Below are 23,393 nucleotides of genomic sequence, written 5' to 3' on the forward strand. Positions count from 1 at the left end.
TTACAAGACCTTAGTGTTGCGAAACCAGTCGCTCGAACTAGGTACGAGTGTGATCCACTCGCCACTCTATATGAACGCATCCATCTATCTTACACTGACGCAAAGAAATATAGCATTTGAGCTAGTTGTAGAAACTTGATCTACGCTTACAAGGCCCAGGCAGCAATAGCGAAAACGACCGACAAGCCCATGGCCATCGAGTTCACGACAGAGACTGAAGTAGCAGCTCCAGCTCCAGTACCGCTAGGGGCGGCGGTGCCAGATTGCTGAGCACTCTCACTTCCACCGTCACTTCCGCCATTGTTACCGTTGTCGCTGTCGTTACCGCCGTCGTTGTTGTTACCGCCAGTGGTAGTGTTGCCGCTTGAAGAGCCACCAGATGAAGTGCCGTTGTTAACGGGCTCCGCCGATGGCAACTCCTTCTGCTCCTTAGGGCAGCTGATGTCGAAGCGCGGGGTGGTGGAGAGGTTGTCAGAGACGGCGAACTTGACCTTGTTCGCGGGGTTGGCGTCGCGGAGTGTGTACCAGAAGACGTTCTTCTTGCCGAAGAGCGCGCAACCGACATCCTTCCAGTATGTCTCGGCGTTGTCCACAGTCGACTTGGCAGCACCAAAGTCTGGACCGCTGTATGCCCAACCGGTCTCGGTAACCCACACGTCCTTGCCTCCAGCAACACCTTCGGTTGCGCTGATGGCGCTGCTCAAGAGCTTGCCAGCGTTGTCAATCTTGTTGTCCAGCTCGGACTCGTAGAAGGGGAAAGCGTTGACGGCCAAGAAGTCGATCTCGTCGATGACAGCGGCGTTGGACTCGTTGACCCAAGCAGTCCACGTGTCGACGTGGGTGATCTTGACATCCTTAAGAGGAGTGTCGGCAAGACGCTCGCGCGCGGCCTTGATGAACTCGACAATCTTCTCAGCGCTGTTACCGACACCGGCCTTGTTCCGGATGCCGGGCTCAGACACGCGGTAGAGATCCTCGGAACCGACCGACAGTCCAATTACGAGATCCGTCAGCTTGGTGCCGTACTCTTCGACGGCAGAGTTCAACGCCTTTAACTCGTTGTCGATGTCGTCTGTTCCCGAGGCCCAGATACCAAGGAGGAGCTTGGAGTTTGTCTTGATGGCAGCAGGGAAGGCGGCGATGGGAGTGTCGGTCGTCTGCCACTGGATGTTGGAGTACAGGCGGATGGCAGTGAAGTCGCCCGGCGCGCCCTCGAGGTTCTGCGCTGTGGTGAACTCCTTCTCAAAGTCCGCCTGTGTCTTGGCCTTGCCTGTGTCGTCCGAGGCTCCCGAGTTGAAGCCCAGGACGAAGTCTTGCGCAAGGGCGCCGCTGACGGTGGCCGCCGCGACGGCAAGCGCTGATACGAAACGCATTTTTGGTAAAGTGAATTAAGGGAGCGACTGTAGTTGAAAAGTTGAAAAAGATTGCAAGAAGAAAGGTGTCAGAGAGTGTGGGGAGAGTGTGGAGAGTGAGATTGTTCAAGAGAGAGCAGGGCAAACCCCCGTGTAGGTTCGTGCAAACACGCGCTGGCGATCATTCACGAGCGGCTTACCCCGTAATTGCGCTCTCGGCGTCCGGAACCGTGTGATTGGGCAGCGGTCGCACCGCGCTGGTATCAGCCTCAGCAAGGCCTTGGCGCCAAGAATGACAAGTGACTTCGTCTGGTGAGTCTTTGGTGCACAGCCACGCGCCTGAAACGGCGCGTAGAATGAAAGCGTTTCGGAAGCTTTTGCACGTCACGTCATAATAGGCTATCCTCCTATCGTCTCCAGGCTCTGGCGCTTCTTATTCCCGCAGCACGTACTAACCCGACATCATATCTACAAAGCGAATACTTCTTTGAATGAAGACATTCGCTCCAAGGACGCACCAGACATCAGCATCAGTCCTGCAGGCTATGCCAGCACCTATCGCGTACTGCTACGGCTCAGCCGTTGTACGACCCTCATCGCAGCGGACATGTGTTACGATGCAGTTGGGATACCCATACCTACCTACGAGCGTGTTCATCCAGAGACTGCTCAGGTGAGGATGGTGAGTAATCGACAGAGAGAGGGTTCAATAAACATGGAGCACGTCAAGCAAACGCCATGCCACCGGAACAATCCCGGAATACCTGAAGTCTTGTGCTGAGCTGTGCCTCGAATATGTTGGAACATCCCCCTCTTCAACGTTACACAATCTCGCTCCATGATGTAGCGAAACAGCTGCTTACATGGTGACACGCGGTATAGCTTGTGCCAGAATCTTCTAGGATGCGCTGTTCTAACAGCCGTGCATTCCGCGAAGATACAATACTAGCTTACATTGCCCAAATATCACTGCATAGTTAACCATGCGTCTCCTAATATAGACCCCATAACTTCCTGCCTGAATAGTAATCGTTCACCCAGCCCACCTAAGCGATCTTCCCAACTGGTGGCCGGTTGTCAAGGATTCAGATAACCGATCACCTGGATTAGGATCTCAGAACGCCACATTAATCTGGAAACTCTGCTTTCCTACGCTTATCAAGATGATTCGAACTAGGCAAGAGAACTGCCTGTTGGAAGTGGGGTCCACTGATGCACGCAGGGTACAAACCATGGCCATTGGCGCACTCGTCACCATGGGATTGCTTGATGGGGACTAGATTGCTACATACCAAGCTTGTGGTGTGCGGAACTATGCCGCGGGAACGACAATAGCGACAGAGGATACCTCCCTTGATGTCGTTCCTTGTAAAGCCATCAACATGACTAGCAGATGTATTCACATACTATATGAGCCGTTTGACATCAACTGACTACGATTTCCTGTTTTGAGACTAGCGTTGTGTGAAGGACCTGGAGGACAATTCGAGGGGTCGTGATGTTCCAGCACGCGGACGAGGACGTCTGTGCCACTCCAGGGCTTCCCCGCTTGGTCGCTCGCTGTGCGACATCAAGTAAGCAGGCTTCGTTAGGCGGAGTCGGGATGTTCAAAGTGATGGGTAAGCGCTGAGATGAGCATGAGGACTTGTAGAGTGAAGTCCTGCAGTGGCACAAGAGCGCTAAGAATATACCATTACTCGCATCACACCGGTCACTGTCTAGGTACTTACCAAGAGCCACGGCTGGTTGAGCCTTAACCTGTTTTCTAGATGTGACCCGTCCCTGACGTACCAACAAACCTTTCCAACCGGAATACCAGCCTCAGATGTCCCGAACAATGTGCCTGACACACGCTGTACCCGCTGTACAAACACAACATCCACCTAGTGTGACGGGAAATTGTAGAACAAGAGCCCGAAATTACGCGCTGGGAAACGCCACTTCATGCCAACCCCAGCAGATAGTCAGTTGGCTGGTACAGATATACATGCAGAGGTTACACTGCATTGCAGAAGTTTCCTCGGGAATGTACATGTACAAGCTACCTAGGTATGAACGGAGGCAGTTACGACACTACGTCGTTTGGCCTACACATCATATTCGTACACGCTGAGCGATGGAAGAAGTCTCGAGAGAATCTAGAGCACGTGTGGCTGTCTGAGGCCGGTATTGTAGTGGAATCAATACCAAACCAGTGGGCAGTAGAGGGGCGAAGCATGAAGGTGGGGGCTGTACGACATGTTAATGCTGACTTATTGTGAAACAGGACCCCCAGCCGCGCAGTGATGATAACGAGCGCGGCAGTGGATGGGTTATGGTCGTGAGTCCACGCGTGCAAATACAAGCGGCTGATTTCCACTGGTATCACTGTCAAGTAGAGCATAACACTGGTGCAAAGATAGGGTAAGAAGATCTGGAAAGAATCGGGAACCGGCGTATATTATCCTGTTCGAGCGTTGGCCTCTTAGGTAGCCTCCGCTGCAGATGGAGCCGAATTGTCGTCAACATCCATCGCTCGCAGCTTAGCCTCCACGGCTGCCACGACCTGGGAATCGAAATGCTCCCCTTTTTCAGGTTTCCTGACACTGTGATATGTTAGCGATAGATGCTTGTGAGTTCCTGCAAGATGTATACTCACGGTGATCTTGTACACTTATCGCATCTCTCATGCCCACAACCAGGACACTGCGGCGAGTTATTGTGAAACAGGCCATTGCACTTCTCACACTGCCAGCGCACCCTAGTCCTCGGCTTTCGCCAGGTCCGTCTGAATTTCTCCAGCTGTTTCTCCACCTCCGTCTCGCTGTCAGGCTCAGCATCGCCCGGGTAGCCATCAGGCCATTTGCTGAGCTTGGCTGGCTCGCGCGGGCATTTCGTACACCGGACATGCTGGCAGGAATTGCAGACATTCGCCGTTGCGGGAACGAACAAATTCTCACACACATGACAGTTGCGTCTAATGCGTTGTCTCGCAGGTTGATATACCAACTCGTCGCCGCCACGAGTCCGGATGGTGAGCATTCTCTTTCGCTTGGGTTGCTCCATACCCTCTTTCTCGGCTTGCTTCTCTTCCGGCGTCTTCTTCTTGGGGAAACGAGGGCACTTCTTGCACCGTTTGTGCTCGCATTGCAGGCACACCTTGTCGGAGCCGTAAAGGGTTCCGCAGCGGTGGCAGCTGCGGTGGACACGCATACGGATCGATTTCTCGACACGCTGGACGGTGGGTTTTGGAGCTGGTGCAGCGATCCACTCGTGTGACTCAAGGGTGAGGCCATACTTGGCGAAGAGGGCGCGGGCTCTCTCCTGCTGCATGGCGTTGCGGTCCATCTCCTTGGTAGTTGGAGTTGATGGCACTGACACGGCGGGAGTGATAGGTCTTGTTAAATTAGTACGCATGTTTTCAACGACACGGCGTTGTAGAACTCACGTGGCAGGTGCGACTTCCGGGATGGTTTGGTCCGGCTGCGCAACTTCCTTCTCGACAGGCTGTTGCTGCGCGACTTGAGGAGTTGACGATGCCTCGGGCGCCAGGGTCGGTACACTTTTGTTTGATTTCTCCCTCTTGAACACAGTGCTCATCCGCTTCACATATTTGCCCAGGGTGCCGCGTTCCACATTCTTGCCCTTGTCCACCGCTCCAGTATCTGCTGGTGTCGTCATGGTTGGCGTCGCAAAGATGTGTATGCGAAATGGTGATGCAACAAAGGGGCGCTGCTAACTTATGAATAGAGTTGGCCTGGACCCGAACACATGCGATCCGGTGACGAGGTTGCGCCGTTGAAAGTCAGCCCTGCATGCAGCTCAACTAAAAATCCCTGGAGTCTGGCCACTGGAACGTGTCGGGACACCGAAGGTTTGGTAGGCGGCAATCTACTCGACGGCCAAGGACAACCCTGAGAAGTGTAAATGGCGTACTGGCAGTTTTAACCGTTTGTCAAAGCTGGCCGGCGAGACCTGGCGATGGCGATGTGACGAAAGGTGGCGGTCCACAAGTTATGTATGTATGTGCAGAGCGGCGCGCATCAGACCATGACCCGGCTTCCCAGTGCGCTGGAATCGACCCCGAACTACACAAGCGTGGCTGAGAAAAAGCGCGAGCCGTTGGTTACAAAAGCGGACAACATCAGGGCACTGCCTGCTGGACTGGATGCGACTTCTGCGGCTGACTACGGCGAGGGACGTTTTATCGCTGGGAAAACCGCCGGGGAAGACGAATAGCAACGAGCAGTCCAGGGCTCAGGTTGTGCACGGGGAACAGTCGCACACGACGGCTGCATGCATTCTGGCTGCAACCGAGCCTGCGTCGCTGTTTGGTGCCCACGGCTCGATGTCTGCTGCGGGATCGCGGCGGCGCTGCATCCATTCCAGGCATCGATCAGTCGGCTTGCCAGCGGCCACCATGACGGAACCAGGGCCTGCGCCGCTCCGCGGAACATTGTGCCCGCATCCTGGGGGCCTCCACCCACCACAGTTTGGCAGGGCTCAAGAGCCTCTGAACCCACACATCAGGTCGACACTGTAGCACGTTGGAACTCTGCCTCAGCAGACCCTTTCCCTTTCACCTCCCACCGGGGAACATCCAATCGATGGCTAGGCACACCCCACACGGTGCGGCGTCGCACTGTACTGTCTAGACAGCCTGACCCAACACGCTTTACCCAGCAAATGAGCGCCTGGATTCCGCGACGTATATTGCATTTATCTGCAGCGCTGGATTCAGCAAATCCATGCGCAATCACATCGCTCCATCGGTTGCATCGCACCTGCCAAGAGGCACAGTGCAGCACCTTCAGCGGCCGGCTTAGTACGCTGCAGTCGGTAATGCACTTGCAGACAATCCGCTTGCTGCGCTGGCAGCCTGGCACACACCTGGGCACGTCGGCCGTTTCGTCCTTGAGATGAAGAGGCCAAGCGACGATGTCATCGACGCTGCAAGAGGTGCTGTACCGCCGAAATTCTCGCCGCTGGTGGGCTTTTGGGCATGTATGCAGCTCTACCCATGGGCTGGATCGGGGCTTACGGCGGACAGTTGGGAAGCCATGGTGCCATATCGAGTCTGGCAACGACGACTTCCCAAGTGCAGCGCCGATCCGTGCTGTTTCAACCAGCCCATGCCATCGGTGGAGAAGCTTATGTAACTATGGCTGGCCCGATGACCTGGGTGATGTGGGGATCACGCCCCTCTTCGCTTGCCGCTTGAAGTGTCGGCAGCAGCAAGCTTTCATTAGCAGTCGAGCCGAACTCTAACTTTCCCTCCCCGGTGGTTTCTGGGTCTTCTATCAACAGCCCATCATTCCCTTGCTGGTACCTTGTACTGCAGCACGTGCGGGCGTGTACCGCGCGCGCGAGCAATCAACGGCAACTTCCGCCGCCGGCCGAGCCGGCATCACCGCTGCTGGCCGCCGTTGCTGCCCTTATCGATCGCAGTATTCCAGCATTAACATGCCTCGGGCCGCGCGCGACGCGTACTAACTCTAGACGACTGCGACATTCCAATGCGACGTCGAAGCCGCTCTGCATCTCGGTGCACATTGCCGAAATTGCATCCCATGTAGGCGCTTCGTGAGATTGACATGGCCTTTTTCTGGCGGAGGCTCGAATTCATTAGGTTTGAGTAAAATGGCATGTTGTTGATGCACCATAATACAGAAGTCCCAACAACAGAAATGCCTAGCAATTCCGATATCGTGAGACGGAGCACAGCACAGGTCTATCAGCTACACATTACAATACGCCGCAAGCCTCTAATACTAGGGCCCCTCAACATCATGAACGGTTCCTCTGGTTCGACTCAGTCTTCACGAGATCCTGTCACATGGAAAAAAATGCTGGAACAGACCCATCACCACGTCTCACGATAAGCAACTTCCCCTCAAAGCCAAGCGCGATCGACTTTGGAAGGAGCAGACAACCTTGCGAACAAATGAATACTAAACATCAAACCCGGGTATAATTGTTGTTATGCTCCGTCGTGAGGCTACAACATTCGTCTACCAACGTCGCCTCGCTGTGCAAGATTTGTTGCAGGGTCTCTGAAACGCCAACAAGTACCGTGGTGGAGATGGCCCTACGGCAAAGCTTGACTCAGTCGTCTGGGCCAGAACATCACCGTAAGAGTAAGTTAGGGGGTAGGTCCCCGTGCGCCGCGCAGCGCTCAGTCCTCTTCCGCCTCCGCACCATTCCGTCCCACCCTTTCCCGGTATTTTGGGTTGCAACGGTTGGGTGTTGAGCTCGCTTTCGGAAGCTGCTATAGGAAGATCATCCACGTATCGCTCGAACGGGCAGGGTCTGTCACCGAGGCTTCCGGAAGGGTGACGCGTGCTCGGAACCGCCCATCTCCGCTGTGCAAGGCGTGGAGGATTGAATGGCTCGCAAAGTACTCGGAGATGTGACATTGTGGAAGCATCACCGGTTGGACGCTACGACTTCGGTCAATATTCGATATGCTTGCATCTCGTCGCTTTCCGAAGCAATGATATCGGTTTCCATGATTACGAGTCTCACATTAGGTTCCAGGGAGTCATCGCGCTATTTCATTCGTATTCTGACAACATGAGCAACCAATAGAGCAATCAAGAGAAGACAACAATGAGATTATCAGGAATACAAAATGACTAACATCATCGACGATAGTGACACATACGGGGTACAGGTACGTATTGTCATGAAAGATCTTTCGCACATAAGATTCGTTAGACCACTTTTCAGCATTCGATCTTTGTGGTCACAGTACGAAGGGTCCCATAGCATAGCAATCTAACACTCAAAGGCTTCACAGCTTACACCGAGGCGGTTCCGGAACTGTCATAGACATCGTTCGAGTGTTTTCGGCGCCGATGAAAATGAAGGCTGAATGCCACATGGCAGAAGGTGTGTGATGGGTAAGTCTTGAGCGAAGTCGGGAATCTTGCCGCGATCGACTTGAGCATGCCCCTCATCACGAGCTATGTATCGTCTAGCTACAGATCATGACGCTGACATCGTGGGAGCCATAGCTTCTCCGTCTTCGCTTTTAAGATTCCACATGTTTTGGTACTCTGTTCCGCCTTGAAACCACTTCGCTTCTATGGAAGGCATTGGTATGGGTCCTATAATTAGTGGATAATGGTAAACATAAAAAGATCCAAAGGTCTTTGATCCGCGCAACGCAAACCAGTGCTGTGAGTATACTGTAACTTTTGCGTTCATTCATCGCGCTGAGCGCACGAGAAGATGCTACTGAAGTCTGGAAGTGTGTTATGAGAACTAGAAAGCACCACGGTCAGCATGTGAGGTTCTTTGGGTGAAGGAAGTCGTCCGTTGCCTTCATAATACTGTTCCCGGCAGAGTTCCAGATCGCTAGCGGAAGATTCTGGTATTTAGTCATCATGTTGAATGGTTCTTACCCTAGACACGCGCCCATGCCAGGGTGGCGGACATATTTCGGAACAAAACGATGTGGTATCGAAAAGATGACTGTATGCCCGGGCAGCAGGAAGCTTTCTTCCTTTCAGCTGATCACATAGCGTTATGTTTTGAATTGAGAAGGTCGCAATCGTCACAGATCGTGCGTGAACTAGTATCCTCGACGAGTTTTCAATCTGATGAGCAGGACAGCAAGGCTAGGGAGAAGTATCTCAAACAAACGGAGGTCGGGTGAGATTAATTTGACACACAACGGCCAAGGAACAGCAGTAATGAGTAATGTGAGAGATGTGAGTATAGGCAGCTAATACAGTATACACAGACCGATAGTAACGAATGCAACGCTAAATGCAAGACCCCAATCCAACTCCTTTCCGACCCCACCAAGACCCATCACTCAGACAATCTACAGTCTACAATCTGCTCTCCCAGCCCCGCCTTCCGTCTTCGCCCTCCCATCTCTCGGGCCAAACCTTACCCAAAGCCTCCCAGATGTGGCCTACAAACTCAATCTTGAGACCCTGGGTAACTTCCAACGGTAGATCCCTAGCATCCTTCCTGTTACCCTCGGGTAGGAGTACTCTTTCGACGCCCGCCCTGAGCGCCCCAATCAGCTTCTCTTTGATACCACCGACAGGCAGTACCCTTCCACGGAGGGAGATTTCACCAGTCATGGCCAGTGTAGGTGGAACAGGCTGGTTAGAGAAGAGGGAGATGAGGCCGATGGTGTGCGCAAGACCGGCACTGGGACCGTCTTTGGGAATAGCACCAGAGGGGCAGTGAACGTGGATGCTACGACTCTTCATGATGTCTTCGTCGTGGCTTGCACTCAGACCGAGATCAAATGCATGCGCCTTGACCCAAGTCAAAGCTACCTCTACACTCTCCTTGAGTACGTCGCCCAGCTTGCCGGTGAGCTGGACGCGGCCTGAGCCGGGCATATCTGCAATCTCGATGAACAGGATAGAGCCTTGGCCGCCGGTGCTATATGCGACTAGCCCTGTAATGACACCTGGGCGGGAAGATTGCTCAGTGAGCTCTTCGGCGAACTTTTCGATGCCGAGCGTGGTATCGAGGTCTTCTAATGTGACAACAGGGGAGTATGCTGCGAGAGTATTTGTGTCTTTCGCCGTGGCGTATTCGACGGCTTTGGAACGACAGACGGAGCCGATCTCGCGTTCGAGATTTCGCACACCGGACTCGCGTGTGTAGGATGTGATGATTTTGTCGAGCACGTCGGTCGGGATGTTGAGGTTCTCGTGGTGGAGACCATTGCTGGTGATCTGCTTCGGAATCAAATGTCTTGATGCGATGTGCCTCTTCTCGAGTGTAGTGTAACCGGAGAGCTGGATGGTCTCCATACGATCGAGGAGCGGTGGAGGAATGGTATCGAGCGAGTTTGCGGTGGCGATGAAGAGCACCTTGGAAAGGTCAATAGGAATGTTAACGTAGTGGTCGGTGAAGGTATGGTTCTGCTCTGGATCGAGCACCTCGAGCATGGCTGCACCGGGGTCGCCATTGTGGTTCGACATGCCTAGCTTGTCGATTTCGTCGAGCAGGAAGACTGGGTTTGCAACGCCGACCTTCTTCAGTCCGTTGACGATGAGACCAGGCATAGCAGCGACATAGGTCCTACGGTGGCCGCGGATCTCTGCCTCATCGCGCACACCACCAAGTGAGATGCGATGGAACTTGCGACCAAGTGCGGTAGCAACTGACTTGGCCAACGAAGTCTTTCCCGTTCCTGGCGGCCCGACGAGCAGCAGGATTGGCGACTTGTCGACCATGCGCTTCTTCTCCAACAGCCGCAGCTCAGCCTCTGATGGTTCCTTTGCAACCTTGTCTTCGGGGTCTTGTTCCTTGGCCTCCTCATCTCCCTCTGGTGTATCGGCGAGAGCGCGGATCTGATCGTCGATGGTCCTGTTTGCCTGCTCCTTGAGCTTGAGCACTGCCAGATACTCGAGTAGTCTCTTCTTGATCTTCTCAAGACCATAGTGATCGTCGTCGAGCTGCTTCTTTGCCCTTACCAGTGTAGTGGCATCGAGTTGATCGACTGTCGTTTTGGTCCAGGGGATTTCGGCTAGGTTCTCGAGGTAGTTCCTGCAGACCTGGTATTCTGCTTGGGCGGGGTTCATCTTCTGCAGCCTCGACAGCTCGCGCTGAGCCACCTTGTCGGCATCTGTTGACAACTTGGCATCTTGGAGCCTTTTCTTCAGCTCGTCAATCTCGTTGGGCTCTTCTTCACCGGCCTGTTGCTGCCCACCGCCTGGGAAGCCGCCAGGAAATCCGGCTGGGAGACCGCCACCCATCTTGCCTCTCCTTGTCAGGGCTTCCTGCTGCAGTCGTCGCAGTGTCTCCATGTCCAAGCTGCCGCCCTGCGTCTGTGTTGTTGTGACAGTCATGCGTGTGTTGCCTTGGATGCTGCCGATCTGGCGCTGGAGAATCTCGATGACCCTATCCACTCTCTCTTTGACGTCTACGGCTGCCAGAACGCGCAGCGTCTCCTCGTGTGTACTCTCCACCACGTTGGCCATGAAGTCGGCCAGCGCGCCAGCCTCTGACAAGTCTTTCCTTGTGATGTACATCTCGAGTCTCCGAGCGACAATTGGCGAGAGCGTGACTTGTGGAGTGCGCGGTAGAATGGCGGAGAGGCGGACGAGGGCGAGCAGCTCGCGCGACAGCTGCTTGAGGAGGTTGAACTGGTTCAGGAGGTCTGCACTCGCGATGTCGACTGTGCTAGTCAGTATGCGTGCAGGCCCAATTCAGACGGTGTATACGTACTGTACTCGTCGACGGCCATAAGCTCTCCCTCGAAGTACGGCCTCTCCTGGACGACATCGACGACCTGCACCCTCTCGAGGCCCTCAACCACCAGACTCAGATCGCCCTGCCGCCGTCCTTGGACACCGCTGACCTTGGCGATGCAAGCATAGCCATAGATGTCTTTCTTAGTCGCCTGCATGGGATCGCTCTCGAAGGCCGTCTTGTCCCCCTGATGGCCATCGTCGATCAGCAGCTGCCCGTCCGGGCCCAGCGTGTTGGACTTAAGCGGCACGCAGGCGACCGTGATAGCCGCGTCGGGCTTCGCGGTAGGGCTAATGCTGTATATCTTGGCGAGGATGGCGGCGACATCGGAGCGGTTGGTGATGGGGATCTTGAGGGTTGTGCCCGGGAGGACGGCGAGCGGCGGCGCGAGCGGGATGAGCGGGAGCACCTTGGTGCTGGTCTTGGAGGAGCCTTTGCCCATCATGAGGTGCTAACGGCGAGTTGCTGGCTGGATGGGGCGAGCGTGTGAGCGAGGAAGGCGCAAGGTCGCGTGGTGACGTGCGGACCCGCTGGGCACTGTCGCTGGTGCGGACTCCCGAAGGAAGAGAGGCTGCCAAATGGACGGTGCAGAACAAAGAGACGGCGCACCAACGTGTTTCACGTAATCAAGTACACCAGGATGTCGCACTCGCAAGCTGGATTGTCCTGTAGATAAAAGCGTCAATGCGACGGCGACATGGTCGGCGCAGGAGGCGTGACAGCTTCCAGAAGATGCTCTCACGGGCCAGACCGAGGTTAAACCAGCCGGCGCGAATCACGCCCATCACGACGCCATCGCCATCACCATCTGATAAGATGGCCTCCGCATCCAGCTCGCAATCTTGCCGTCATCGCACAGCCTTGACACCTTGTCCACAAATGCATTGGGCATTAGTTCTCGAGCCATGCGCTCTCCATGCGTTTGTCGGAACAGCAAGCCCAAACCGGGCAACGAGTACGGTGCTACACACAACCATGTTTGACTAAGCTCTGCATGCAGTCGCAGAGTGGCCCCCATAGGACTCCTTTGGCTATTATCATATAGGAACGACTGTTTACCTAGGTACTCAAAATCAATCGATTCTTTTTATGCTCATGTACACCTCCTACTCTACACTGTACATCGCGTGTATTCACAACTCTAACGCACCCTCCATGTATATGGGTCAACCGCCCCAAGACGCATGTCGCCGTCTGTGTGCGCCACGTTAGTCTTCGCAAGACGTGCATGACACCCTACCCTTGTTCATTACCACGATGAAGAGCCATTTTCTAGAGGCCTCCTCTATCCAGACAATGCCCAGCTTCTGCTAATATCTCAATGAACCAATCGCGGGTGTGCCGTACAAACTTTCCTCAACCCATGGTTGGTGTGTTCCTACCGTGCGTAGCGGACGACATACTGTAAGGGGCCTGCCAAAACGTCGTTAGTGACCCAATCTCCATGCTGTAGCTCGCGAATGGCTCACCAAGACTTTCTTGGCATTAAGGATCCTCCAGGCCAGATTCTTGACCGTGCCATCGGCTTGTACCACCTCAGGAGCGAACTCGATACCGAACCTGGATATCCTTAGTCACATGATCCAGACAACAACGCACCAAGGGAGAGAACTTACATTTGGTGGACTGCGAAGACAACACGTCGCGCAAATTTGCCATCTCGCTCAACCAAACTGCCAAACGTTTCTTCGGCCGTCGATGGCGCGATTTCAGGGTCGCGGTCAAAGCAGTTCTGGATAACTGGAAGCAGCGCTTCCTCCACCGCACGCTGAATCGTGCCGTTGGCGTCCGCTTCAACGTCCGTCTCATCAAACTTGGGGATTCGGATCTCGAAGGCTTGTGAGAGCGCCATGACGTGATGTCGACCACCATGGTGATACCGGAATTCGAAGACACCAGTAGTCCACCAGAGCTTGTCTCCACGGAACTCGACCTCGCCAGTGTAGCAATCAGATGACTCCTCATCCGTATTATCGGCCGCTACGAGCTTGTCCGAGACCATAATGCCATCGTCAGCTCTCGTAGAGTCAAAGACATCAGGGTTGGTGGCTACCCATCGCCCGTTGGAACTGATGCGCGTAACTTCCCGAGACTGGTTGTCAGCAACCATGTACAGGCCAATCCAGTCTTTCTTGCTGTGGTTGATAGGTGCCTGCCAGCGAACCCTGATGGGTGCACCGTACTCAAGGATGAGTGTCTTGAAACCATTTGCACGAACAGCTGGTGTTCTTGCCAGCTCTCCTTCGCGACCACCGCTCTTTTGCTGCTCCACTATCGGCGGGGAAAGGGTACCCTCAACCTCGAGCCTGTATTGCTTCGCATCCAGACCTACGGGCTCCGACGAACGGCCGCTGACGGGAATGCGCGTTGGGTAAGATTTGAATCGGCTTGTTGTGTCCTTGACCAAGGCGTCGACACGGGCAGCCACTTTGGGCCTTACATTGTCCAGAAATTCCTCGATGAATTCCATAGTAGAGTTGAGATACTCGTCGGCTGCCGACTGCCACTGGCGTACTGGGTCTGGTAGTGCTTGGCGTACGGTTTTACTGACTCCCGACATCTCACGTAGGTTTCGCCCATACAACTAAGCATACACTGTCAGTAAAGTTCTGGTCAAGCACCGTATTGTACGTCGAGAAGAATCACGACTAAAGGAAATGTTGACCCACCTTGATGACATGGGGCTTCTCGACAAACTGGAGGAACGCGAGGTTGAGGACATGGGCGGTCGTAGCAAGATAGAAGATCGCGGGGTTCCAAGTAATGAGAGCTACGCCCCAGACGCCAGCCAATCCGAGAACTCGTTCAGGGTTGTTCAGGAAACGATAGATACCGGAGTAAGTCAGTGACCTTGAAGGCGGGTCGAAGAAGAAGTCGCCGCAAAACTGCAGAGATGAAGATGCAGTGTTAGCGTATATCCTACATGCACTTCAAACTTCCAAGACTTACCCATCCAAACTCGCCCAGAGACTCGTAGATGCTCATGGCAACCCAAAGCTGAAGTACAATCATACCCGAGCCAAGGACATGTCGGAAAAGCGTGAGACCATTGAGACCATCAGCAGGAAGACTGTACATCTTCCATGCTACGGCGAGAAACGAGGCGTGGCTCATGGTCATGCTCATATGGTATAGGGATTTCCATTGGCGCCAGGCCTCCTCCTTCGTGTCGCCGTACTTGATGAAATGTTTGGTCCAGTTCTTCTTCTTCGACTGTCGATCTAGAATGTAGCCTAGTCCCAGCGCGTACCAGAGCCTCCACCCGAAGGCGTTGATGAAGAGAAATGTTCTTACCAACCAAGTGTTGGGTGTCAGCGTCGCCAAGCACATCATGTAGAACGAAAGCAATACTACCGTGAGATCAATGGATCGATGAAAATCCGTGTTCAGGGGCCCTACAATGTGGTGCGTTTGGGCTGGTTGGTGCTTGGTGGGATCGTAGGCGGTATCAGAGAAGGCGACATCAGACTGGCTAGTTTTGGGCCGGTCTTCGAGCTGGAGATCTCCAGAATTATGGCGCGTGCGGCGGGGTGGCGGTGGATTGTACAAGCGGTTTATGTGAGGCTCCTCTACTATGGAAAGGAAGGCAAATTGGGCTGCATGGGCGATAATCGAGATTGCTAGGACTTTGTAGCTTGCCATCATGAGGGCGATACCATAGTATCCAGCATAGCCTATTGAATACATGGGACTGGTGAACCGGCGAGTTAGTGTCTTTTTCAGGCTGAAAGTAACATGGAGCCTCTTACTGCGGTGCCATCTCAAAGACGCCATCGAAGGTCAGGCTTTGATCAATGAGGTAGAAGAAATCGCCCCAATACCTGTCTCGCATGTTAGACGTCTATCTTTCAGAGTCAGGGAGGGGTCCCCAACCAAGCGAAGTCCTTGACAACTCTGTGGGCGTCTAGCTTCACCCACAGGTTGAAAAGGAATAGAACAATGCCAGTCGTCCAGCGCAAAATCCACAAGAAGAAGCTTTCTTGGGGGCGGTTGAAGCAGGCGAGGGCGAACAGGCAGTATGAAACAAAGTCACACATGAGTATAAGGTCTACTACACGCCTAAACACGAGCCACGTGTTGTACTCAAGCGGCGCTTCGTCGAAGTTATAATCGTTGGGGATCTTGGTCTCTAGTTCCCGCTTGAGGAGCTTGTACAGGGCGGGGTGTGGGTTCTTGCCAGATTCAGGCTTCTCGAAGACATGGCTCTGTTTCGCCCAGAGGACGAGACGGTTGTGTTTAGACTGGCCATCGAGCAACCAGCCAATACCGGCATTGTAACCGGCGCGCCAGAAGAGGAAGATGATTGCGAATATGGGTATGCGGGCGCTTTTGGGCAGTACGAAGAAGGTCAAGATCAGGGCAGCAAGCACGGCGAGGACTGCTATATCGGACAGGTTCTTGGGTTGCGAGGGCGAGAGCAGCTGCGAGACCATGTCGTGAGTCTGTGGAACGATGAAGACTAGACGTGTAGTGTTAGTATGAGTAGTTCGTGGTACAAGCAGACACGCTATGCATGCATGGTAATTGCTTTTTGCGTCGGTGCAGCACCAGGGGAGACATACCTGTACCGTCTGGAGTTCTTCCATAGGTGCGTTTCTTGCTGTCATCTTTGTGGTTCTTGTCTTCCTGGTCGTTCAGCTCCAAGACCTTTTGCTTAGCATCGTCTGCGTTGTTGAGATGCAGCGGCTTAGCCGACGGCCGCTCGCGTAGCTGGCTATCGTCGGCGCTGGAGCCATTGCTAACATCAGCCATGTTGGATGAGACGAAGCAATGGAAAAGGTGTCGATTCTTGCAGCACCCGCCAGGTGAGGGGTTCGTCGGTTGATATTGCTGCAACGGCTGCGGCGCGAGCTTGCCGCGACGCTATGCAAGCACTGCGCAGTGGTCTGCTGTAGGAACTGCCGGGATGGCGTGGAGGCACTCGTTGGAGCCACACAGCACGGCTCTAGGTTCCGTCTTTCTAAGACACCAAGAAATCGCGCTTCTCTTCTTTGGGCCGACGGACGGGCGTAGAGTGTTGAACTCTAGCTAGCGTGCAGATGTTGAACGTGGATCTGAGGGGAGAGGTGGTTCGGTTGTCTGCAAGTCGCGCAAACACGGGTGCGCTGTGATGACGGCACAGTGTGGGGCAGCCCGCTTCACCAAATACGGCAGCGATGGGCCGAGGCCAGATGACAAGCGCAAGCAACCAATTCTTGTATTTCACATGGTAAACATCAACAACCTGTAGCTACATCCTTTCCTCCCGCCCAAACGCTCTATCTTGCATCTTCCCTGAACAGCTTTTGCTCCGATGAACCCACATTCGCCAACCGTGCCTGCTGCCGAGTAGAAGAAAGGCGCCATCGGAAGCGATCGAACGTGACGGAAATGTGTGGATCCAATTATATATACTGCTGACCGCACCAATGAGTGTGGGACCCTGCCAATAGTATTATGTGCCGTGGGGTGTTATGGAACCTGCCTAACATGCCAGCGTGGTCTCATCATAGGGAGCCTCTTCTGTACTTGAGCTTGCCACCCGTGACAGTTGCGTCCGAGCTGGGCTTGGCCAAACGCAGGCTACCTAAGTGATCTTCTATGTTCCCAAGTGAACCCTGTCGTCGTGCTTGGCCCATGCCCGCATAACTGACAAGGCATTTGTCCAGAAGCTCCAACACCACTATACTTGACGTTGTTACTGCCATTGCCGAAGGAAGGCTGATTCCGGCTAGTCGTGTAGCTACAGTCCCTTTCTGATTCGTATACGTGGACTGAGGGCGGAATATCGGAGCCTCGGGGCTCAGCAGGAGATGGGTCCGCGTGTTGGACGATTCAGATTGTATAAGGTTGATCTTTCGGGTATGCTGGGCATCGAGTGGTTGTTTGTAGTCATCCGATATCGTTCCGTCGGTACTTCTGGCTTCGAGATGCTCGTCCGGGGCGACATCGAAGGTGAAAAAGGGGCTGATGCTTTCTCTCTGAAATGGCGAGAGGACTGACTCATCCGTCCAACCGTTCCAACTCGTTTCGGTAGGCGCCGATTCCAAGTCTCTTGGGTACGAGCATTCTGTCGAGATCGAGCCAAAGTCTGGTAACGTTGAGGATATGGCTGTAGATGGCAGAGAGACGGTCTCGGCGATGTAAATGTTTGCTTTGCAAGCCTGGAGGTTGTTGAGAAAAGCCTGTTCATCCTGCTCTCGGTGCTTTATTTCTTTCTCCAATTCACGTTTGACCTGCTGGAACCGCTTCTTCTTCTTCCGTGGTAGTGAGGGATCTGATATCAGCCGGCGTTCCGTTCGAGCTTGCTTCTTACGTAGAACCTGCAGGTAGGTAATACAGTTGGCGAGTCCATCCTCCAGGATTTCCTTCTCGGACTGCAGTGTCGAAAGATCGGCATTCCAAGTTGGAAGCTCGTTCGTAGGGAAGAAGCTGTTGGTAATGGGAGTGACCCACAGCTGAGAGGGGGCCATGTTGCGGGTGGTACAGTAGTCGCTTTTTGCGGGCTTAGTGAGCAATAAATCGGGTCACAACTGATGTCCAGCACATGAAATAGGAGATGTTGTAAATGCAAGGCTTCCGCTTCGTCTGATTAAGAGACTTATTTGATCGCGGGCGAACTCAGCAGACCGCAACGTCTAGGTTCAATAGAGACTAATCACATTTAGCGCGGGCTTGTTCCATACAATATGAACGCTGTCGCGAATAACGGGAACAACAGGTGCGAGCAAGGCTCGGGAACAGCAGTGGCGTAACGCCCGACTCGACTGTCAGCGCGGTTGGCGGCCAGACGCCCATCTCGTAGCCATCACGGAGCAATAAGATTCGTAACCAGACTGCGACAAAGCCATCTGCCCGGAGACAATTGCAACCTTGGAAGGGCCACCAAGGGGTGTCGGGAGGCTTGCCGCAGCTGGGCTCTGTGCTGGGCTCTTCTATCATGGGCTGCTCAAGCCGCTCAGGCCGCCCAGGCCGCCAGACCCATGAAGCACGACATTCATGCGGGGTGCGAAGGTTTGCACGATTGCTGCTTCGCCGTCTTTGTTGACAACGTCTTCAGTCCAGGTCTGATGACCGTGTCAGACGCATCGAGACTTCGTAAGCATTCGCGTGAACTGGATTCAGTACTTGAGACGTTTCAAAAGGCGTGCGGGGATGGGCGGTGGTGATGGAATCAGGTACGGCTCTAGCGGATGCCGTTCGTTTGTTCGGCCGTGGTATTGTGATGTCCTATGCAAGGGGGAAGCTACGGTGTGCTTCTGTGCTTGGTGCGTAGCGTCATTCGAGGCGACTCAGCATCGGTGAGATGATACGACAGCCCGTATGCGCACATCAAAGGGGAGTCCCAGACGAGCTGTGTTTGCTTGAATCATTTGGCAGCCCTCATTTTGAAAGAGACGTTGGATATTGGCAGACTGGTGAGTAAGGAGCGACGGATGCGCCTCCAGAACAAGCATTGGCCCTTCTGCGCAGAACGACCCAGAGTCAGCCATCAAATGCACTGCGATCGTTTCGTGGTATGAGGGCTGAGCTGATATTGAAAGGGAGCGTGGTTGACCTCAAAGCGGGACAGCGCGTAAGTGAGAGCACCTACATGCGTGTCATGTCACAGCGGGTATGCAGACGATCAAGGTTCTTGCCTGGCGTGCGGATCGTGGCTTTTCAGCACGACCTCTAGCGGACGATTCATGGATGACTGGCATTGATGGTGAATGTGCAAAAAGTCAGATGATCGTTTTCTGACGCGCAGACTTTTCCGCGCGCTGCTGTTCCGCGGCGGTGTTGCACCTCGCGTCATCGTAACCTTATTGCCCAGTCGTGCATCGGCTGAAGCCAAGGCCCACAGCCGATCACGTGATGATCCTGCACCAGACGGTCCCGTCGTCACTGTTGCTGCCCACATGTTTCTGCTCGTTAATACGCTTGTACCTGACACTCCCCATACCGCCTACGCCAATGTCAACCGCGTCCAACAAGCCGCCCGCCTTCCCAATCACGTTACCATGCCCAGCCATGGTTGAGCGCACGGTAATGTGTCAACAAGTTCGCGACTCCACTGTGACGGCATCGCTTATGCAGCAAGGCATCGACCCCGCAGCAGGCAGTGTGGTCATTCACGAATATGTTACAGTCGGCGAGAGTTTGCGACCGAAGAACAGCCTCAGCCTGCCCTGCAGCGTGTTCCTGAACGCCGTGGTTTGGCGTCGGTTTTCGAGACCTTCTTTGCCTTTGCTCCCGGACTTCCGTCCTTTCCCTAGCCGGCACACATTGACGTCATCATTATGGTCTCATAGCAGTGCTTGACGTTCCAGCTACCATGCCTCCGGATGGCATTGGTACCAGAGTAGATTGCCTCGGTGGGGTTGCTGCCGATGATGTGCTCGACTCGAACAAGCGTTTTTCTCGCACCGCCGTTGACCGTGAGAAGAAACCGCGTCTGATTTGTCGCGCGTTTGCGAGTGATATTACCACCACAGCCGCTAGCCAAACAGTACACGTTCTGACGGAGCATTGCATTCTACACTATTCCGTTTGAACAGTTACCGGCCCTCTAGTTACCGTCAGCTACCGCACGGCATAAGCGTCCGAGTACCCACATTACGTACTTTTACGCGCTGTATAAGTATCGCGCGACCCTCGGCATAAGACGCATCTAGTAGACCGGCTCTTGAGGGGCATACCGATTGACTACAGCATCCAATACCAAACACCCCAGAGAGATGGCGACCAAAATAATCGACATACGCACGGACACTGCCGAGTCGGATATCCTCGCTGATATCAAGAAAGGCCTTCGGCCTGAGAGTGGCGGCGAAAAAAAGCTGCCTACGTTGCTGCTTTACGAGTAAGCATCGAATTAGTCAGCCCATGATGCACGCTAACCTTTTGTCTCTCCTCTTAGCCAAGAAGGCCTTCGTCTATTCGAAGAGATCACGTACCAAGAGGAGTGAGCAGCTTCACGCTTGGTTTATATAAACACCAAGCTGATAAATGTTCGCAATGTTAGGTATTACCTAACGAATGCCGAGATTGAAGTCCTTGAGACGTATGCGGAGAAAATCGCCGAACGAATCCCGACGGGGTCCATTGTCGTGGAACTGGGGAGCGGGTACGGTCCTGGCTCGCACTGCGCAAGAGATTGGAAACGAGCCCTGTGCTTCGTGAATACTAATGTGTTTGCAGCAACCTCAGAAAAGTCAACATACTCTTGCAAGCCGTCGACCGTCTTGGCAAAGACGTCGAGTATTACGCTGTCGATCTTTCCCTGCCGGAGCTGGAGAGAACATTTGGGGAAATACCTACAGGTGAGGGTTCATCCTATCATGCTTAACATTGAGGGGAGTCGTGGGGTTTGTATAGTGCGACACGCTTGCATCAATTTCCTGTGAAAGTGGCTTAGACCTACATGAGCCTGCATACATGCACCTCAACATAGTAGTGGCCCGGACACTTATCTCCTTATCATTGCGCAATACGGGGCAATCCGAACGCCCAAAACTTGCTAATCAAGCACGCAGAAGGATACAAGCACGTCAAATGCTTTGGCCTCTATGGCACCTATGATGATGCTCTTGAGTGGCTGAAGACTCCCGAAATCGAAGCGAAACCGAAAACAATCCTTTGGCTGGGCTCGAGCTTGGGCAACTTCAAGCGCCATGAAGTACCGCCATTCCTTGCTGGATTTGGTGCGGTTCTCCAGACTGGCGATACCATGCTTATCGGTATCGATTCATGCAAGGATCCCGAGGTAAATCTATTGTCCCCACAGGCATGCAAACATCCACTGACCAGATTCCCATACTAGCGCGTTTACCATGCATACAACGATCGCGGCGGTGTAACACACAAGTTCATTCTCAACGGGCTGAAGCACGCAAACGCACTCATGGGCGAGGAAGCTTTCGACATCCAGGACTGGGAAGCCATTGGAGAGTACGACGAACAGGCTGGAAGACATCACGCTTTTGTCGCACCACGCAAGGACACTGTCGTCGACGGTGTTCATATCAAGCAGGGCGAGAGAGTTCGTATCGAAGAATCCTACAAGTACAGTCGCGAGGAAGCAAAGGAGCTCTGGGAATTGGCCAAACTTGCAGAGAACGTTGTGTGGGCAAACTCGAAGGGCGACTATGGCCTACATTTTGTCTCGAAGCCTGCAATGTTCTTCCCTACCAAACCCGAGGAATACGCAGCGAACCCGGTGCCATCTTTGACCGAGTGGTGTGAGCTTTGGACGGCCTGGGACGCGGTCACGAAGGACATGATACCCGAAGAAGAGCTACTATCTAAGCCGATCAAGCTTCGCAACGAGTGCATCTTCTACCTTGGCCATATTCCTACATTCTTGGACATCCACATCGCCCGTGCCACCGATGGCAAGCCGTCAGACCCCGCCTACTTCTGGAAGATCTTTGAACGTGGTGTTGACCCTGATGTTGAAGACCCAACTCAATGTCATGCTCACTCCGAGGTTCCCGAATCGTGGCCCCCGCTGGAGACAATCCTGAAGTTTGAAGAGACTGTGCGACAAAAGGTTGAGGCGCTGTACACTTCGGGAGAAGCAGAGTCGAACGGTCGCGTGTCGCGAGCACTGTGGATCGGCTTTGAACATGAAGCCATGCACCTGGAGACATTGCTCTACATGCTGATCCAGAGTGACAAGGTTTTGCCACCTCCAGGAACCAAACTCCCGGACTTTTCGGCGTTTGCGGCGCAATCTGAGACCCTAGCAACCGCTAACGAGTGGTTCACAATCCCCGAAGCGGACATCGACATCGGTCTCGAAGACCCAGAGAATGACTTTGAGACCAAGCGTTACTTTGGCTGGGATAACGAGAGGCCTCACCGCTCAGCACATGTCAAGTCCTTCCGCGCAAAGGCTCGGCCAATCACAAATGGGGAGTATGCCACATATCTGTCTAAGACAGGAAAGACAGGTATGTAATCTGTGCCGCGAGAGTTGTCGCGCGTATAGATCAAAATTCTGAGCTTATCTGCTAACTTGTCGAATCCAGCCATACCTGCGTCGTGGTGCGAACAGCCATACTCAAACTCCAAGGACCTGACCACTGGAAAGAGAGACAGCGTGGTAAACGGCCACCATGAAGGTGTTGATGCATCACCTCAGAGTATCACCGAAGGGAAATTTGTACGCACTGTCTACGGTACTGTTCCCTTGAAATTTGTCATGGGATGGCCTGTAGTCGCCTCCTACGACGAATTAGCTGGTTGTGCGCATTGGATGGGCGGTCGCATCCCTACCATGGAAGAAGCACGAAGCATCTACAGCTATGTCGACAGCATGAAGCCGGAATTTGAGAGCTCGCTTGGAAACAGGATTCCAGCCGTGAACGGGTATGAGGCCTGTTATCCATCCTCGTAGACTCTTGACTAACAGTCTGCAGCCATTTGATCAACGAAGGCGTTTTTGAGACACCACCATCCCGAGCTTTGTCAAACGGCGACTCTGGCGCAGTATCTAGTCTCAACCCACGCAATCTTTTCGTTGACCTCGAGGGAACGAACGTGGGCTTCAAACACTGGCATCCAGTTTCAGTTGTCGAGAAGGGCAACAAGCTCTGCGGCCAATCTGACCTGGGTGGTGTTTGGGAGTGGACTAGCACTGTGCTGGAGAAGCATGACGGCTTCGAGCCGATGAAGCTGTATCCAGGCTATACAGGTATGATGCAATGCGACGGGCTTCTGCTCCTCAACACACGATGAAATGATATCGCTGACAGCAGGCAGCCGATTTCTTCGACGGTAAGCACAATGTCACGCTGGGTGGATCATGGGCAACGCATCCGCGCATCGCTGGGCGTAAGACCTTGTAAGTGGACGACAGTGGCTGCA

General features: G+C 53.8%; 6 protein-coding genes across 6 annotated transcripts; 1 reads left to right on the forward strand and 5 right to left on the reverse strand.

Moving 5' to 3' along the window:
- Positions 1 to 146: 146 nt before the first annotated feature.
- J4E86_000343 (uncharacterized protein) lies at positions 147 to 1,373 on the reverse strand (the record flags this gene model as incomplete). The annotated part of the gene is made up of 1 exon (XM_051440917.1): positions 147 to 1,373. One exon carries the CDS (start codon positions 1,371 to 1,373, stop codon positions 147 to 149), a length of 1,227 nt encoding a protein of 408 aa, XP_051307088.1.
- A 2,443-nt stretch (positions 1,374 to 3,816) lies between these two features.
- J4E86_000344 (uncharacterized protein) lies at positions 3,817 to 5,012 on the reverse strand (the record flags this gene model as incomplete). The annotated part of the gene is made up of 3 exons (XM_051440918.1): positions 3,817 to 3,937; positions 3,991 to 4,728; positions 4,780 to 5,012. The coding sequence occupies 3 exons, from the start codon at positions 5,010 to 5,012 to the stop codon at positions 3,817 to 3,819; spliced, it is 1,092 nt and encodes a 363-aa protein (XP_051307089.1).
- A 4,157-nt stretch (positions 5,013 to 9,169) lies between these two features.
- J4E86_000345 (uncharacterized protein) lies at positions 9,170 to 12,006 on the reverse strand (the record flags this gene model as incomplete). The annotated part of the gene is made up of 2 exons (XM_051440919.1): positions 9,170 to 11,487; positions 11,538 to 12,006. 2 exons carry the CDS (start codon positions 12,004 to 12,006, stop codon positions 9,170 to 9,172), a joined length of 2,787 nt encoding a protein of 928 aa, XP_051307090.1.
- A 911-nt stretch (positions 12,007 to 12,917) lies between these two features.
- On the reverse strand, positions 12,918 to 16,313 carry CHO2 (phosphatidylethanolamine N-methyltransferase; the record flags this gene model as incomplete). Its single annotated transcript, XM_051440920.1, has 8 exons — positions 12,918 to 12,974; positions 13,031 to 13,121; positions 13,178 to 14,145; positions 14,231 to 14,446; positions 14,511 to 15,252; positions 15,311 to 15,382; positions 15,435 to 16,020; positions 16,124 to 16,313. 8 exons carry the CDS (start codon positions 16,311 to 16,313, stop codon positions 12,918 to 12,920), a joined length of 2,922 nt encoding a protein of 973 aa, XP_051307091.1.
- A 734-nt stretch (positions 16,314 to 17,047) lies between these two features.
- On the reverse strand, positions 17,048 to 18,013 carry J4E86_000347 (uncharacterized protein; the record flags this gene model as incomplete). Its single annotated transcript, XM_051440921.1, has 1 exon — positions 17,048 to 18,013. One exon carries the CDS (start codon positions 18,011 to 18,013, stop codon positions 17,048 to 17,050), a length of 966 nt encoding a protein of 321 aa, XP_051307092.1.
- A 2,247-nt stretch (positions 18,014 to 20,260) lies between these two features.
- Positions 20,261 to 23,374, forward strand: J4E86_000348 (uncharacterized protein; the record flags this gene model as incomplete). Its single annotated transcript, XM_051440922.1, has 9 exons — positions 20,261 to 20,385; positions 20,443 to 20,487; positions 20,548 to 20,649; positions 20,724 to 20,845; positions 21,059 to 21,288; positions 21,346 to 22,477; positions 22,556 to 22,895; positions 22,946 to 23,220; positions 23,289 to 23,374. 9 exons carry the CDS (start codon positions 20,261 to 20,263, stop codon positions 23,372 to 23,374), a joined length of 2,457 nt encoding a protein of 818 aa, XP_051307093.1.
- Between the last annotated feature and the right edge of the window lie 19 nt (positions 23,375 to 23,393).

The sequence above is a fragment of the Alternaria arbusti genome (genome assembly GCF_024043155.1).
Source record: "Alternaria arbusti strain BMP 1465 chromosome Unknown scaffold_1, whole genome shotgun sequence".
Taxonomy (NCBI): Eukaryota; Fungi; Ascomycota; class Dothideomycetes; order Pleosporales; family Pleosporaceae; genus Alternaria; species Alternaria arbusti.